At 33.9% G+C, this 19461-nt stretch overlaps 2 protein-coding genes across 2 annotated transcripts; both read right to left on the bottom strand.

Moving 5' to 3' along the window:
• Nucleotides 1-301: 301 nt before the first annotated feature.
• Nucleotides 302-6079, bottom strand: LOC106881326 (tigger transposable element-derived protein 6-like). Its single transcript, XM_014931672.2, has 2 exons — nucleotides 3817-6079; nucleotides 302-2175 (listed from the first exon to the last, which is right to left on the bottom strand). Exons 1-2 carry the CDS (start codon nucleotides 5323-5325, stop codon nucleotides 2158-2160), a joined length of 1527 nt encoding a protein of 508 aa, XP_014787158.1. The 5' UTR covers nucleotides 5326-6079; the 3' UTR covers nucleotides 302-2157.
• Nucleotides 6080-6617: 538 nt separating this feature from the next.
• On the bottom strand, nucleotides 6618-17697 carry LOC106881328 (zinc finger protein OZF). The gene is made up of 2 exons (XM_014931675.2): nucleotides 16943-17697; nucleotides 6618-12850 (listed from the first exon to the last, which is right to left on the bottom strand). Exon 2 carries the CDS (start codon nucleotides 12363-12365, stop codon nucleotides 11091-11093), a length of 1275 nt encoding a protein of 424 aa, XP_014787161.1. The 5' UTR covers nucleotides 12366-12850; nucleotides 16943-17697; the 3' UTR covers nucleotides 6618-11090.
• Between the last annotated feature and the right edge of the window lie 1764 nt (nucleotides 17698-19461).

The raw sequence follows: 19461 nt of genomic DNA, 5'->3' as shown, positions 1-19461 counted from the left end.
ATATATATATATATATATATATATATATATATATATACACACATGTATATGTATGTGTGTGTGTGTGTGTGTATATATATATATATATATATACATACATACATACACATATTCTGAAATGAAGGTTGTAAAAATGAATTGCTGCTTCTGACTTCTATAAAAATTTAAACCATTGGGAAAATGTAAATATTACAATAGTAAAAAAATGGTTTGTGATCTGTATATGGATATTTTCAGAGTTTTTGAACCACAAATGTTTCATGCAATAAAGACTAATGCAGAGAATAATGGATGCTAAATATTAAAGGTGTAAATAAAAATTTTTATATAAAAATCATAAATATGGGAAACGATTCTGAAACAAAATGGTAATATTTCACAATGAAACTCTATAAATACAACATTCATCCATTTCTTGAAGTAAGCCAAAAGCTCCAGTGAACTCTCACCATGACCATCCTACTGTAGCTTGATTTATTATTGTAATAACAGTTTTCAGTTTCTTGAGTAAATTGTGACCAATTAAATCAGTATTTTGAGATAATGTTTTATAAAAGACAGCACAATGGTTTGGTTTATTTAACGTACTAATCTGTATATGAGTTGGGTAAGCATTCTTAAAGAATGTTTGACTACAGAATTCAAGGCTATGATTTCTTATCTGAGGAGATTTGTTTGTGACTAGTTTATATTTCTAATATAAGAGAATGTTTTACCATGAACATCACAATGGTTCAGTTCCTAACATAAATGAGTGAGACTATAGATATGTCTAAAAATTTTCTCTATAGACATCACAGTGGTAAGGTTTCTCACATGTATGAGGAGTTAGACCAGAATATCTAAAAGATATCACAAAGGTACATTTTCTTGTCTGTATCAATATTTATATGGGGAGTTAAGATTTCTGAAGGAATATTTTTTCCACATATATCATAGTGACATGGTTTCTCAGCTGTGTGATTATGTTTGTGAATAATCAATTCACTGCTACAAATGAATATTTTATAATAGACATTACAATAGTATGGTTTCTCCCTTGCACGAGTACATTTGCAATCAGTCAGGTATTATTGAGAGAATTTTATACCAGATATCAGTGATACTGTTTCTCATCTGTATGTGTATGTTGTGACTTGTCAAGTGATCTTAACCAGAGTTTTTTTTTTTTATAAAGAACAGTGGTATAATTTCACATCTGTATGACTTACACCCATGAACATTCACAATTAAGAAAGAATGTTTTACCACATAGCACAGACAAGATTTCTCACTTGAGTAAACATTGAGGAAAATGTTTAACCACAAATACAACAGTATGCTTTCTTACCTGTGTGAATATGTTTGTGACTTGTCAAATAATCACTCCAAGAGTATGCCTTACTGCAGTTAATAGTGCTGTGGTTTCTTAGTTATGTAAGTGTATTTGTGCACTGACAAAGAACCATTTATAATGAAATCTTTAGAGCAAACTTTACAAAAGTAAATATTTGAACTTGTGTGAAGTGATTTGAGTTCATTGATGTCCTTACATTTTCTAAATGTCTTTCCCTTGATATCACAGACATATAATTTCTTCTCTTCGTCTTCCTCAGTTTGGTAAGGAAATTTCATTATTTTCCCTTTGTGTTTCCTTATAAACCTGATTCTCGTGCAGCCTCTCCTCCATAATGTGATTTGTTGTTCATAGAACACAAATATAATGTTTTATAAGGCAAATGACACTGCGATTAATGTGCTAGACTATTGAGCACAAGATCATGAGATCAAAACTTACAGATTATAATACAGTCTATTTTCTCTTCAAATAATGAATATTTGAAAATATTTGTAGTTATGTCTCAAGTATAAATAAATATTTTCAAATATATTAAGGGATAAATTTATTCCCTCAGATTTTAATTTTGTAATTAAAGCTAATCAATTCAAACATAACTGCATTTGCTCCACTTATCAAAATATATCCAGATATGTAACACATTATATAATAATGGCTTTTTCAAGTGTTTCCATTGCAATATCACTCAGGAGATTTATTTCAAATCACTTTCATTAACTTAGATAACCACTGTGATGTCTTCATTATTAAATCAGTTCTTCAATTTTTTTGGATTCTTCATGGATCTGTTGATGTAACTTGCGTGAGAAATGATCACTTCAGTAATACCAGACACACTAAAATTAAGAGACAGTAAAAAAAATGAAACACATTTCAATACAAAGATATAACAGAATACAACACAAAGAATTACAAGAATTTCATAACCTGCATTATTGCATAGATAAGTTCAATAGAAATACAAGACTCTGTGTTTGTAACAAAACTTAGGCATTACTTTTTGTAAAGATTTATAAAAGCCTCTATCTTAACTTTAAGTAAAAATGATGTTATGACATCAAAGTACCACAAGATTCTCATACTCTGATAGCTTGCTATAAAGTTACTATTAATCTTCTATCTCAACAATTTGTCTATATATGCATGAAATATTCATCCCTTTCTGACACCATGTTTTAGGCAGACATCACAAAACTCAACCTCTGCAGCAGAGGATAAAAGTAATGAGAACTTCCTCGTTTCAGTCAGTTGACAGTAGCCATGCTGGAGCACTGCCTTAAAGGGTTTTAGTGAAAGAAATCAACCCTAGGAGTTATTCTTTGTAAGCCTAGTACTTATTCTATCAGTTTCTTTGCCAAACCACTCAGTTATTGGGACGTAAACACACTGACATCGGTTGTCAAGCGATGGTGGGAAGACAAACACAAAGACAAAAACACATAAATATACATACATAATCCACTCACAAGGCTTTGGTTGACATCACACTCAAGGAACCACACAATGGGACTGAACCCGGAACCATGTGAATGGGAAGCAAGCTTCTTACCACACACCCATGCCAGGATATGAAATTAATTAACTTCAAATTATTATTTAAATGAATTGGAAACTGACATTATTGTTTAACTATCCACTCTTCCATGGGTTGGACAGTGTTTGTGGAAGCAAATTTTCTACAGTTGAATGCCCTTCCTGTTGCCAATCCTCACTTGTTTCCAAGCAAGATAATATTTCTACATGGTAGATAAGCACAGGCATGGCTGTATGGTAAGAAGCTTGCTTTTCAACCACATGGTTCCAGGTTCAGTCTTATCTGTGGCACCTTGGGCAAGTGTCTTCTACTATAGCCTCAGGCCAACCAAAGCCTTGTGAGTGGATTTGGCACCTGAGCATTGGTTGGAATTTCTTCAGTTCATTCTCTTCTAATTTAGAATCTGCATCAGCAACAGCCTGATAAATATGTTTGTCTGTCTGTATTTGTTCCCCCACTATCACTTGACAACCAATGTTGGTGTGTTTATGTCCCTGTAACTTAGTGGTTTGTCAAAAAAGACCAATAGAATAAGTACTAGGCTTACAAAGAATAAGTCCTGGGGGTTGATTTGTTTGACCAAAGGTGGTGCTCCAGCATGGCTACAGTCAAATGACTGAAAAAAGTAAAAGAATGTTTTCACAGCAAATGAGTGACACACATTTATAACTAGCATGTGATGTGAAGAGGAGACCCATATACACATGGACATATGTATGTGTGTGTATAAACGATGGACTTCTTTCAGTTTTTATCTACCATATCTACTCACAAGGCTATAGCAGAAGACATTTGCCCAAGATGCCATGTAGTGGGGTTGAACTTGATGCCATGTAGTGGGGTTGAACTTGAAACCATGTAGTTGGGAAGCAAACTTCTTAACCACCCACCCACCACTTATTATTAACAATTATTTATTTAAAGAAGAAAAAAAAAAACTTACCCATTGTTGATTGTGCATACTGTTTACATTTAGTAGTTCATTAACAAACCGCTCATACTCATACTGCTTTTGAAATTCTGCTGATCGATGTTGCACACCACGACGAAGTATTTTTAGAGCTTCTCGCATCTGAGCATTGGTTGGAATCTCTGGAATTTCTTCTTCTGGATTTAGCTCATTCTCTTCTAATTTAGAATCTGTATCTGTAACAGCCTGGCATATTTCTGACACTGTCATTGTAGCCTCCAATTCCACTTTGTCATCGATAGCCAACCAATAGTCAAACTCTTCTTTTTGCATGTCATCTGGGTTTCTGTCAAGAATTTCATTTGTAATAAGTTCTAATTCATTGTTAACAAGGGTTTCTGTGTTTGCTTTACAAAATCCACTTTTTTTGAAACAGTTTTCAATAGTCTTCACTGATACTTGGTCCCATGACATTGCTAGCATATGCAATACATCAAGAAGGGAAATCTGTTTTGCGATTGCATTTACATCCGACTGGCTTTGACTATCATCAATTTCAGGTAAAATTCTTATACAAATTTCTCTACGATAATAAGCTTTTAAAGCTCGTGTGATGCCTTGGTCACATGGTTGAATTAATGATGTAGTATCTGAAGGTAATAAAATTAATTTGATGTTTTTTAATGACAAATTATTTCTATGTGCCAAACAATTGTCAACTAACAGTACAATTTTTCGCTTTAATTCCAAATCCCACATAAGTAACCAGTTGTTAAAAATATCTGTAGTCATCCAAGCATTAGCATTTGAACAGTAACGAACAGGTAAACTTTTGACACCTTTAAAACACACAGGATTTTTACTTTTTCCAATAACCACAAGCTCTCGTTTCTGTCCTTTCATATTAGCGCAACATAGAACTGTCACTTGCTCTTTTGAACATTTAAATCCTTTGGCATTTTCATTTTTTAACGAATAAGTATGTTCCGGCATTGCTCGAAAATAAATCCCTGTTTCGTCTGCATTGTAAATATCTTCCGGAGAATATTCAGCAATAATTTTTGGCCATTCTGTCTTAATCCACATTTCAGCTGATGAAACATTAGCCCTTTTCCCCTCGCCATGAACACGCTTGTATACAATATTCTCTCGTCTTTTCCATCTGTTAAACCAACCTTCAGTTGGTGTGAAATTTGTTTTACCCATTTCTTTTGCAAACTCTTCTGCCTTTTGGCGCATTAGCGGGCCATTAATTGTTGTATTCTTTTCACGAACATTGCCAAACCAAATTTTCAATGCTGACTCAATTTGACTATCTTTGCCAGACCGTACTCTCTTACGATCTATGTTCTCATTAGAAAGTGCTAATTTTTCAATACTAGATCTGTTTTTTAAAATCTTACACAAAAGTGGTTGGGAAATATTCAAGTAAACAGCAGCACTGCGCTGGCTCATTTTGGGTAACTTATCATAACACCCCAATATGTTTAGTTTTTCTTGTAAAGACAAATCTTTACGTTTCTTATTTACCTCTTTCATCATGATGTTTTAATAGTCGCCTATGCTCACTTTATTTAATTAGGAAACAATATAAATAAATATCAATATCACAACTTTGTTTGGCCTCTGACAAATGTCAACGAAAACAGATTAACTGAAAATTTTGATAACAATCTCTAGAGCAATAAGTGAATAACTCTTTACTTGACATTAAATAAAGTATTTAGAAAAGTTTGATTTTGATGACAATAACCTTTGATAATATAATCCGTGATTATAATAAGCGTCTCTCTCTATATATATATACACACACATATATATACATACATATATGAAGAAAGCAAATTAATACTAATTTTTCATTTTACTAAGAAAAATGTATTATCTAACAAAAATAACGAAACGCTCTCACTTTAACGAGAAGCAATAAGTTTTGTCAGAGAGGAGGGGTTCAATTCCCAATGTCCGCCATATTTTATGAGAAGCTAAGATCTTAAATCCAAGGGAATGGTGCTGTTGGTGGTAGTGGTCTGTGTTGGCAAAAGTTAATCCATAAAAATTCCTAAGCGTAGCAGTTTGCCTTGTCTGCCTGTGATCGTGGTATTAGCCTCTATATTCTTTCTATACGAAGTAAGACGAATATTCGAGACATTAGACATTTCATACCTCAACACAAAATCAATTCACTGCAATTTCTGCTTTTTTCTTTATTTTCTATGAACTTTCATGTTTTGTTATGAAGTGCAGAATTAATAAAGTAGGAGAGGATAACGGCAACCTTGGTCCACGAGAATCTCGTGTGATGTCATAACAATTAGTTTCGTAAAATTCATTTTGTGTTCTTTCAGCTTCTTTCTTTTATTTTAATTATAAGCAATATCAAAGCAAACAGACGCATGAGAAATGACATGTCAACAATATTGATGGGTATAAATATTAATATAGACTTCATATGGAAGATGTTACATTTGCTTAAGCATTAACAACCTAAGTGCTAAGTGAACAATAACAGCTTCAGGATTCTACAACAAAACTTGATTTCCATTTTTGGCTCAACGTAATAAAGAAACCATACTCAGTTAAATACCAATCAACTATATTTAGTTTGATCCAACTATGTAGCAGTTTTAGTCTACTAAAACTGACAAAAGAATATCAATTTACATCAAACAACTGCAGCAAGTGAACGGAATATGGAATTAAGAAAATTGTCAGGGGAAGTAATTCTACAGTTAACTAAATAAAAATTTCAACACCGAATTTGTTATGCAGCGAATAACTTTTTCTGGTATACACAAGTGGACCACTATTTCTAATTAAATCAGCTATGCTCAATTCAGATCTGACAAACAAATTTATCTCTTAGTTGCAGGTTTTCTATAAGTCCTTGTTTCTTTTCTTTCGTGGTTTCTAATGCCTAAGCAGAGTATGCTACTTATATTGTTAGCAAGAGTTAGATATATAAATAATGTTAGCAGCATAGACTAAAAGTATTGAGGTTTCTCATCAGTATTGTGCTTGTTAGCTTGGAGGTGCTTTCTCTAGGTCATCCTAGGGAAGTCGTTTGTTAGTTCTTAGTCTGATGGCCTTTTTTTTTTTTTGCAACTTCTGTGTGACACATTACAAAATTATTGTATGCTGTGTTGTAGGGGTTTTCTTTAATTTCATTTTGTAGTAGCTCAAATCTGTTTCTAACTGCTATGGTGTATTGATTGCAGATTTCTCTGTTGTTTGTTAAAACTGACTAGTCATATGCAAGTCAAGATGAAATTTTATGGTCACTGTTGTTCGTTAAAACTGACCAGTTGTATGTGAGACAGGACGAAATTTTGTGGTCACTGTTCACTCCTTCAAAAGTATTGTAAGACTCAGTGTTTAAGGCACTGTTCAACAAGGATCCATCACCAAAAGCAGCAGAGATACTATCAGTCAAGTTGATGATTTCATGCACATCCGTTCTGAGAAAGCCTCAACTGAAGAGGATGTAAAAACATGGACAGCCAAAGCATGGTTGACCTTAAACAAACTGGATGTTATCTGAAAAATCAACCGTGTCAGACAACTTTAGGAGGAATTTTTTCCAATAAATAGTAGACTCAGTCCTTTTATATGGAGCAACAGCCCGATGCTTATTGAGAAACTGGCATCCAAGTTAGATGGAACTTACACCCAAATATTAAGAGCAGTCTTAAACATATCTTGGGGAACACATCTCGCCAATAAACAGCTGTATGGAGATCTGCTTGTACTTTGCAGGTCATTGCTAGTGAGCTAAACAGGTGCTGATCGTACTTGAGTTGGTCTGAATACAATGTATGTAGATCAACTCACCAGCGACACTGAATGCCTTCCTCAACTAATGCAGGACCAAGATAGATGGTGTGCATGGGTTAAAAATGTCCAAGCAAGCTTGACCAGATGATGATGAATCAGCTTGAAGACTTTTATTATATCTTTCTCACTTTTAAATTAAAACTGAACTATGATTCTTTTGGCCAGAGTCTGAGGCCATGCTCGGGTTCCGATTTATTTTTATGTTCTAAATCATCTTCACTTCATTCTTAATTGCGGTGGTTGTGGGCAAGATTGGTAACTGGGGTAAAATGCGTAATTTCTGATTTCTCGTTATTTTCCCCTTACCTGTTTGAAACCATTACATTGCAAGTATTGCATCATCATTTTGTACTGTTGCATTATCCTTGGGAGTAAAAACTGGTCAGCATAGTTGTTGCTGAAGTTGAGAATTTGAAACAAAGTCAGGTACTTTTTTTTTCAAGAAATTTTTCCTCAAATTTGAGCCAGTTGTAATTGAGGTTCCTAATAAAATACTTGGATAATTTTTGGTGCCTAACAATCAATATTCTTTTCTCTGTTGGATTCCAAATCAATTTTTTCTACACTAATGTTTAATTTAATAATTTTCAAAAGATGATGTCTAAAATGGAGCAAAATGAGTGATGACTAATTTCAATAATTTATTTTCTTTAATTTCCTGATGTGTAAATGTATTGGGAAGAGAGCCACTCAAGCAGATTGTGAAGTTATAGAGAATATCTTATGTTGAACTTTTAGATTTAGTCAAGTTTTGTTAATTCCATATCAGGTACCATTTTTCCATGATCCAGTTTCATGACTTAAATATTTTAAAATTTTGCAGCATTTCTGATCTTTCTGATGTTTAAGAATATTGACATATATAAATCGTTTTACAAATGTTATTCTGGAAAACTGAAGACGCAAATTTGACTTATCTTGGCTTATTCATTTTGTCCCAGCTGAATTTGTCTTTTATAAGCTCAAAGAGAATGGCGATAATTTTATGAAAATTTTTTTAATGCATATAGAGAATGACATTTGCTTAGCTGATACAGTTTTTGTAAGGTAACGAACATTTGTAAAAAATTCTTTTTTCTTAAAATCAAAAATGCAGTAAATATTCCTTATTGCCCTGCCCACCTATATTTTGTTCCATTACAATCACCATTTCATCCAACTATACACTTAGTTTAAAAGTAGTTGCTCAATCAGCTTTTAATGTTTATTAATTGAATTGGTATCTAAGAAAACTTATCGTGATTTCAATCACTGGAGTGGGCAATGCATTAGAATCTTGAGCAAAACACATTTCATATTGTGCTAGTCCACTCAACTGCTAAAATGAGAAACCCTGCAATGGACTGGTGTCCATCCAGTGGGGAATGTATACGCAATAGAATCTGGGAAACTAGCCTTATGAGCTTATGGCTCATGAAGGGCTTTTGATCCTTTTCTGATATATATAAACAGAAATTATAGAAGTTCTCACAGTCTTTATAACTGAGGTAAATTTAGTTTCTTGACCTCTGCCTTTGCCAAGTTAACTGCAACTCATTATTTCTACTGTTTTTGTATGTGTCTTAAATAGAGGATAATATATTTTGGCAAACTCTAATAGAGAATAAAAGGCAGCTATGAACATAAGCACCCACCAAACATAATTCCAGTATTATTAAATCACAGAAAAAAGCACTTACAATGAATTTTTAAATGCTCGTAGCAGCAAAACTGATAATTGTGAGTTTGTAATCAAATCATTCTCAAATAAATAATTAGGAAACATATCAACCAAATATTTCTAATGCTAATTTTAAAACTCTGTGTGTGTGTATAAAATGCAGATTCTGAGACAAGGTTTAAATAATTAAATTGAAATTACTGTCTTTCATAAAAGTTAAAATTTAATCACTTGAAAAATATAAAATATATATTTTAATGAGAAGAAAAGATCAGTGTGTGGATGTTTTCAAAAAGGTTCTCACCCCTAGAGATGTGTTGCATGACAAACTTATAAGAATAATTGATGCTAAATATGACAGCTGTGTATTTGTAATTTTCCAATAAAATTACAAATATGACAAAAATTTCTGAAATGATATAGTATTTCACAATCAAAATGCATAAATTCTCACATTAGCCATTTTCCCAGAGGGTGGGAGCCATGTAATTTAATTTACTTTCTAACTACATGGTTTTGGGTTCAGTCCCATTGCATGGCACCATGGGCAAGTGTCTCTTCTATAGCCCTGAGTCAACCAAAGCCATGTGAGTGCATTTGGTACATGGAAACTGAAAGTCTATCATAAATGTGTGTGTGTGTGTGTTAGTGTCCACTTGTTTGGACATCACAATGGTTGTAGACAAGTGTCACCAGCATACAAAGGGTGTCCTTCATTTCCAGTCTTCCTTGAAAACATGTCTGGCTACGGGGAAATTATTACCTTGCTTGGAAACAAGTGAGGGTTGGCGACAGGAAGAGCATCTGCCTCAACAAGTTCTATTTGACCCATATAAGCATGGGAAAGTGGACATTAAGCGATGATGATGATAAATATTCTACTGAAGTACATCTCCCCAACTACTTTTCTGTGGTTTGATATAATTTTGTGATAATATTTTTCAATGAAGTTTGAGTTTTAAGTATATTTGTGACTAATTAAATTAGTACTGAGATAATGTTTTCCCTCAAATCTCACATTGGTTTGGTTATTATATACATGAATATATCATGTACTGAATGAGCATTCTGAGGCAATGTATACCCATAGAATTCAAGGGTTTGCTTTTTTACCTGAGTGGATTAATTTGTGATTAACCAACCTAATCTTTCAAATAACTTAACCATAGATATCAGGGAAATGCTTACTCAATGGTTTGATTTATTACACGGTGGTTTTGGGTTCAGTCCCACTGCGACACATTGAGCAGGTGTTTTCTCCTATAACTCCAAACCTACGATAGCCTTATGAGTGGATTTGGTAGTTAGAAACTGGAAGATTATTATATATTTACATATGCATATGTGTGTGTCTCTACTTGTCTGGACATTTGGTGTCAATTACAAACAAGCACTACTATCATACAAGTGGTGTCTTTCATTTCCAATCTTCCATGAAAACATGTCCAGCCATGATGAAATACTAACAGGTGAGGGTTAGTGAAAACAAGGGCATCCAGCCATAGAAAATTTGATCAATGAATTCGATATGACCCATGAAAGCATGGTAAATCTGGCATTGAAACAATAACAATGATGATATGGATGATGTAAATATGTCTATCAAGTCAAATTAACATTCTGAGAGACTGTTTGACCACAGAATTCCCTGTGGTATCAATTCTCAAGTTATATATGAACAATTAAGGGAATATTTTCACAAAGCAACTCACAGGTAAGAAACGAAGGTTTCTTACTTGTGTAGGTAGGTATATGAACAGTCGATTTACCATCATTAGAAACTGAATTATCAGATTTTATAGTATTATAGTTTTTAAATTGTGTGAATGCTTATGTGTCTAGTCAAATGAAAATTGCGAGAAAACTTTTTACCACAAATATCACAATGGTATGGTTTCTCACCTGTATGAATACGTTTGTGAATAGTTAAATTAGAATTTGTAGAAAAACTTTTACTACAGATATCACAAGGGTACTGTTTCTCACCTGTGTGAGTAAGTATATGAGAAGTTAAACTAGGCTTCTGAGAGAATGTTTTACCACAGATATCACAGGAAAATGGCTTCTCACCTGTATGGCTACGTTTGTGAATAGTTAATTTATCATTACGAGAAAATGTTGTACCGCAGATATCACAATGGTATGGTTTCTCACCTGTGTGAATACGTTTGTGAACAGTCAAGTCACTATTACAAGAAAATGTTTTACTACATATATCACAGTGGTATGGTTTCTCCCCTGTGTGAGTACGTTTGTGAATAGTCAAAGTATTTTTACGAGGGAATGTTTTCCCACAGATATCACATTGGTATGGTTTCTCACCTGTATGACTGCGTTTATGAATAGTTAATTCAGCATTACGAGAGAATGTTTTACCGCAGATATCACAGTGGAAGGGTTTTTCTCCTGTGTGAGTACGTTTATGATTAACTAAATGTACATGCATAGAAAATTTGTTACCACAGATATCACATTGGTATGGTTTCTCACCTGTATGACTACGCTTATGAACAATCACTTGGCTATTACGAGAGAATGTTTTACCACAGATATCACAGTGGTATGGTTTCTCACCTGTGTGTGTACGTTTGTGAACAGTTAAGATACCCTTACGAGAGAATACTTTCCCACAGATATCACAGTGGAATGGTTTCTCACCTGTGTGTGTACGTTTGTGGGTATTTGCAATTCCAATATAAGCAAATGTTTTGCCACAGAATTCACAACAGTATGATTTTTCCCCTGTATGAGTGCATACATGACTAGCTGAATGTTCATCTTCATTCCAAGAAAATGCTTCACCACATATACCACAGTGATATTGTTTCTCACATGTCTCAGTACACTGATGTGGAGATACAGAACAACTTCTGATGAATCCTTTACCACATATTTTAGAACAGTAAACATTTGAACTTGCTTGAAATGGTTTGTCTTCATTGCGGTCCTTACTTTTCATGAATGTCTTTCCTTTGATGTCACAGTGGTATGATTTCTTCCCTACATCTCCTTCAGTTTGGTGAGAAAACTCATTATTCTCACATTGTGTTTCCTTATAAACCCGATTCTCAGACAGTCTCTCCTCCATAATGTGATTTGTCAGTCATAAAATATTATTCCTTTTTATTATTACTATATAATTTTGTGAAAATAAATTGTGTGGTTAGAAGGCAAAGAGACACTGTGATTAACATGCTAGACTACTGAATAGTCAGGAGATCAAAACTTACTGATAATACAGTCTATTTTATCTGACATAAATATGTGAAAATATTTGTACTTTTGTCTCGGTTATACATAACATCTTTCAACTATGTTTGAGGACAGATTTCTTCTCCAAGATTTAATCCTTGAATTTATATGAATCAACTCAAGCATATAACATGTGGTGAATATTTACATCAACTGTGCTAAATTTTCCATTCATTTTTCAATTAATGTTGGAATATTTCTTTAGGTTAGATAACCACTGTTGTACTTCCTCTATTAAATCATTCTTCAGTTTTTCATATTTTTCATGTATCTCGATGTGTCTTGTGTGAGAAATTGTCAACTCAGTTATTACCAGATGCACTAAAAAAAAAGAGATAGTAAAAAATGAGAGATAATTAAATGTGAACACAGAAGAGACTAGTGACAAGAGACATCAGAGATAATGAAAGATAGAACTAGAAGAAAGAGACCAAAGATATCTATGGAAAAATATCATGAGATTTATGATAGATAAGAATAGAAGTTTGAGAGGACAGACCAGAGGTAGAGAACTGGTCATAACATGTGAAATGGGATGAGAAGTTAAGGGAAACAGAATATAATAAATATCAACAAATAGAGTGAGATCTTCTTTATGTATTTATGGAACAGATATAGCTGTGTGGTTAAGAAATTTGCTTCTCAAGCACACAGTTTCAAGTTCGGTCCCATGGCATGCCACCTTGGGAAAGTGTCTTCTACTACAGTCCAGGGATGAACAAAATCTTGTGAGTGGATTTGGTAGGCAGAAACTGAAAGAAATCTGTTGTATGAATGTGTGTGTGTGTGTGTGCATGTGTGTGAGAGAGAGAGAGAGAGTGTGTGTGTGTTTGTGTTGCCTTGTCTTGACGTCATGTGATAGTTGCAAATGAGCATCACCATCATAAAAACGGTTCTTTCATTTCCAATCTTTTGTGAAAATGGCCATAGGGAAATTAGCTTGCTTGGAGGCAAGTGAAGGTTTGCAACTGAAAGAGTATCCAGCCATAAAAAATGTGCCACAATGAAATCTGTCTGACCTCTGCAAGTCTGGAAATTAAAACGATGATGATGATGAAGCAATGTTTATGAATGATAGAATAAACAGAACATATATATAATTAATAAAAGGTTGTTAAAGTTTGATAATCAGATTGGTACCAGTGTCTTCCTCCATGAATTGTTTGCAGTGTTCATTGATAATATTACTACAACTCAGCAGCAAGGAAAAACATTTGTGAGTTTGAGAGTTAAAAGATTTAATTGTATGAGGAATGTGAAGGGGTATATTTTAGAAGAAGGTGTTAGTCACATATGTATTTAGTTGTCTCAGAAGTGGTGGAACTTGATCAGTTAATTCAATGCTTCTCATCATTTTGTAGCTTAATGCTCCCTTCCTCCAAATAGCACACCTCCTCCAATATTTTACAAATCAAATAAATCAAAAGCAGATTATCTAAATGAAATCGGTAATTTCATGCTGTGGTTTATTATCCATATTTCCTTATATTATCCTATCTATGCCTTCTTTTAAATATTTGCCTGGACAATTACTCCTTAGGCTGAATTTTATGAAAATTACTAGAGAAGGTGGTGATTTATATAATAAAATAAAATTTTTATTTTGTCACATCAACACATACTTTTGCTCACTGAAAAAACAATGTATTATATTTTATGTTCGACACAAAATTCTTTTGAAAATGTATTTGAAATATAAGTATTGCACTTCATTTAAATATTTTATTTCTAACGAAAATAACAGCTTTTAAACACCCAGTACTTCTTATAGTACCTCTTTATGAGTTTACAATACCACAGTGATTCTAAACCTAACCGGTAGCACCCCCAACCAAGGGGTGCTATCACCCTTGTTTAGAATTATTGAGTTAAGTACCAGAGCACTGTGGGAAGGAGATGTGTGGTGTGCAAACAGCCTATTGCCAAATTTATACTTTCCTGTGGGACTAAGTAACCAGGTACTACATATTGCAACTTCATTTACTCCCACTGAAGTCAACTGCATGAAGCAATAAACACTTGCTAACATTACAGAAAGTTCAAATATGTCCAACAGTTGATCTTTCATACAAACATATTCTGGACTGTAATCATAAGAAGTTATTTGACTTTCCTATAAAGTTGTATATGCTACTATTACTACAGCAGAGTCTACTTTTATTTCAATCCACTGACTGTACACAACTTTCCATCTAATCCTCAACTGCCATTTTCCCTTAACAACTATTCTAAAGTTCTTAAGAAGCATTAATAATATTAAATGCATACACATATATGCACATAGTAATCCCAATTATAATGTAAATGAGTTTGTTTAATTAATCTAACATCAAAACTTAGTGCAGTAAGTATGTTTATATCTTGATTCATTCTCTACAGCTAAGTACATTGTGCAAGCTGTCCTTCTAAACACATGCACAAACAGGCAGAGCTTACACTTTGAATGTTTAATTTCTTGATCACCAGCATATGATCCATACAGCTCAATTCATTAGATTATTTCTTTTGAACATTACTCATCACTAGTCTCTTTCCCTGTCAGAAATATGACAAGAGCTAAGTTGTTATTTTTTTACATGAATTTCACTTCATACTCCTCCTGTGGCATCATTTTATCAATTTAATTATCACTCAGAGCACCACCACAGACTCTCAACCTAATCCTAAGCATTCAGTATTTAATTTAATTTTTATTGTATCATCTTCTGTATATAAATCCTATTCAAACAAAACATCAACATTTCCTACATGATGCAATTATCTACCACAAAAAAGATCCTACGATTGGGATTTGATAATTTGGTCTCGTTAAACAAAAACACAAACTGTATGTACCAACAAATCACACTCAAATAGGACATCCATAAATGCTCATTACAATGAGAGGTTTTAAAATCTCTTTAACCTTTATAGAAACAATATATATATATATTTTAAAGGCTACATCATAAAGATTGGAGCTCCTGCTTAGACCTATAAAATATTTCAGTTTTAAACAGTTGCTGAACATATAGAGAAGGCACACATACGGTCTTTACTAGAGTAAAGTAGACAAGCTAGTAAATGAGTATCTATGTGGTTGCTCAACCTGCTAGAGATAGCAGCTAAATCTTCCCCCAACAAACACCATACAAAATTAAGTGTACAGACAAATTAGATAATACAGAGTCTGAGAAAAAGATGACTAGTATGACTTTCATTCTCTCCTTCAGGTTTCCTTGTTCTATTCATTACAATCACCTCTATGCCCAACTTTAATCATCTGCCATTCTCACTCTAATGAGTTTACCTACCTACCCTTCCAGATTCTTTGTCTATATTCTCTCATATTCACTTTCTTCTATCTTAAGAGTATGCCCTGACACCTTGCCATTACCATCATTGTCTTCTTTCCAGCTACTCCCACCCATCCTTATATAATGCAAGATAAACATGTGTCTCCTCTATAACAAGACAATTGTGTCTGTCCCTCTATCAAAGTTTAGCCTTTCAACACCTGACATAAAGCCACTTCCCCATCTACTACAATCCCACTCAAAGAGTCTTTTCTGTCTTGCAAGTTACTTGGCAACCTCACTAGAGCTGGTCTCATAGATAAAGCACCCAATTCACTGTAAAACGGTCGGTTTTTAGGAAAGGTGTTCTAACCATAGAAACCATGCCAAAACAAACATTGGAGATGGACACAGTTCCAGACCCATACTGAAATTGAATGGTTTCTGCACTGCATCTAGCTATATGCTTTTTATGGCCACAGTTCTCCTGCACCAACTGCTTCACTTGCTTCGGTTACCACCGATTCCTAGCCATTTCAGCACTCTGGATCTATTCAATGATGCTGGTCGCCATGCAATTAACCACTTCAACTTCCCAAAACCATCACAACACAACAGCAACTCCAGAACCGAACTTGTCACTCTCTATTTCCCTCATCACTGCGATGGCATCGTCATCAAACTGGCGGACAAGGGCGCTGACGTGGTGGTATGACGGGCCAACCTCTACAGAAATGAAGTGGTACGACATTTGTGGAACTCCTTCCATCGCCCCGTGCCTTCCTCCCCCACTACTTCCAACCTAATCGATCCATAAACCCCCAAAACCTCAGTGGCCGAATGACCATACCGAACTTATCACTGCCTACCTCGATACCCTCCTCGCACCTCTGGTCGCCACCTTCCCCTTCCACATCAATTTCTGTTTTCTCTGCGAACCTTCATGTTTTATTGTAGTGTGAAGATAATAAGATGAAGCAGGAGAGAGGATAACAGCATCATTAGTCTAACATGAGAATATCAATTAGTTTCATAAAATTCATTTTCCCCCCTTTATATTAATTACTAAGCATATAAAAACAAACATGTATGAAAAATAACATACGTACTATGTAGATAATTATATTAACATACTTACATAGGCACAATGTGTAATATGTTGCCTTTGTTCAAGTAAGAGTGGATAATGATAGCTTCAAGAGAACTTCAGCCTTCTACGATAAACGTTAATTTCTATCCTCAAGTTAACTAATAAAGAATTATGTACGTCTTACAGAGTTCATTACCAATCAACTATAATCAAATTCATCGTCTAAATGACAGTTAAGTACAGATGACAACTATAGATGTGAACAGAATTTGTGAAAATTTAAGAGTCAAGAGAAATATCTCTATTGTCAACGAGTCTAAAAGCTGTGTACTTGATTATTATAAGTTGCCTTATGGATTTCCACACTTCTTTATCATCTTCGACATCATCAATATACTTCGTCTAATATTTACTTTTGGTGATTGGCGGCAGACTGGTAGATTGTTTCGTTCTCATAGCCTAAGTTTCGAATATTTACTTGCTTTATTATACTATGTTTTGTTTAAGACATTTTAAAAGAATGGAAATTTTAATTTTTTGTAACGTAATGTTGCTGAAATAATTTTTATGGAGCAAACTACAAAACTACTTCTACTTTTTATGATTTTAATTATTTGATATATTTTTTTAACGCTAAAAGATTAAATAATAGAAAAACGTTTCTATGGTTAAAATAATAAGTTGGTAAATGTCGGTAAAGTGTTATATGTTTGACACTGGCCAGCTAATTAAAAACAAAATTTAGGGATCTAAGCGAGCGATTGAAAATGAAAAAAAACTGAAACAAAGAATCTACAAAAATAGACATGGACACCAAACAGGAGCGAAACGAACAAGTACTTGAAAATAAACATCATTACGGGTTGAAAACAAAACGTTTCTTTTTTTTTGTTAAAAAAGAGACAAAAACAAACAAATACATTTAAAAGTAATTGCAAACTGATGTCACTTCGAAAAGTAAACAAAAATATTTGAAAGCTTAAGGAAGAGAAATGAATTTCTCTCTCTGTCTGAGGACAATAATATAATTTATTTAAAACAGAAAAAAACAAAACAAAACAGACTTTTCTTTCACACATTAGTTTTTATGGTTGCAAAACGAAATACTACATCCTTGTTTGCAATTGATATTTAAGTTCCAATTACTAGGAACGTGTTGAATATGTAAATTGGTCTACCCAATAGCATTACACATCTAAACAATGCGTTTGTAGATGTCATGGATGTGGTGCTGAAATAAAAATAAACCCCAGTAACTTTTGAAATATGCATATACACGCATTACCTATGTTTTCTATTTTCGATCTCAGTGTTTACATAGTCGTATTTGTATAGAAACTTTCAGGGCTGGCTCTGATCTCTGAACAAACCCAGTAGAGATAAACTTAAAAATGGAAACAATGCACTGCCAACACAAAAGTAAGACGAGCCGCTAACGATGGCAAGAACTTCTCTTGTTACCGGTCCAGCTCCTCCAAACGTCACACGGTAGAAGAAACAAGGTATCGAAAGGGTTTACCGACAATTCCCGATATTTTAGGATTTTGGTCCGTTCGGCTACAGAAGCAGGGCTCACCCGTTTACTACATCATCCAGGACGTTGGGAGTGGCAAAGGAGTCATTGATTGGCGTCTCAGATGAGGCACCTATCTTACGGGTCGGGCCAGTATAAGTAGTCACTCGAATGGGCCGGGGGACATCGGAACAAAATCCCTAAGTATCGGAACTTGTCAGTGAGCCATTTCTCCCTGCCTTTGACGTTTGAGACGTTTGGAAGAGCAGTGCAGCTGACAGTGAAGTTCCTGTCATTGTTAGCAAATACCCGTGTGGGTGCCTGGCTGTTCCAGCGCCGTAACCTCGCCATCATCTGTGGTAATGTTGCGAGCGTGTTGACTTGCTTGAATAGGTTTCGTTGAGCCTTATTGCATTGCGATCGACTGAGGCGCTTAGTGTTGAATTGATGTTTTTCTTCTTTTTTTTTCGCTCATGGTTGTGTTATCTTTGGTTTTGGATGTGTATTTTAATGTGGAATATTTATGTTATTGAGTACACTGGAACAATAACGCTGTAAAATAAAAATCAATTCATAATAATGATAATAATAAAGGCACAATATTGATTTATAAACGCTCAATAAGCTTGATAGTATATTATGGTTGCAAAAAAAAACACAACGAAATACTGTGTCCTTACTAGCAATTAATAGTTCAGTTTTAATTCTTGGTGGCTGAAAGTTAACATAGAGAAATGAATACATGATTATTTTTATTTTTTTTGTAGATCGCAGATCATAGCCTAATCAGCAACTTGCTCATGAGATTTTCCAATTTATTTGTAGTTATTCTTATCTTCAAGTTATTTAACCTCCGGCTATTGAAAAGCATTGAGTAAATTTACTTCATAAAAATAAAACAGAAAGATGACTAAATGTAATACTCTTGTATTTTACCGCTTTATAAAAAGAATATTTTCTATTATTTTATTTCATAATAGAAAAATTTAATACTTGAAATATTCTCGTATTTTAGATTTTAAAAAATTCGAAACTAGTATTTGTACTATGACTT

Source organism: Octopus bimaculoides, chromosome 7, assembly GCF_001194135.2.
Source record: "Octopus bimaculoides isolate UCB-OBI-ISO-001 chromosome 7, ASM119413v2, whole genome shotgun sequence".
Classification (NCBI taxonomy): domain Eukaryota; kingdom Metazoa; phylum Mollusca; class Cephalopoda; order Octopoda; family Octopodidae; genus Octopus; species Octopus bimaculoides.
This window is presented reverse-complemented; position numbering and strand designations above follow the sequence as displayed.

What these genes read in the sequence shown, in the direction of transcription:
- LOC106881328 (XM_014931675.2), bottom strand. Translation starts at nt 12,365, where the DNA reads ATGGAGGAGAGACTGTCTGAGAATCGGGTTTATAAGGAAACACAATGT.
- LOC106881326 (XM_014931672.2), bottom strand. Translation starts at nt 5,325, where the DNA reads ATGATGAAAGAGGTAAATAAGAAACGTAAAGATTTGTCTTTACAAGAA.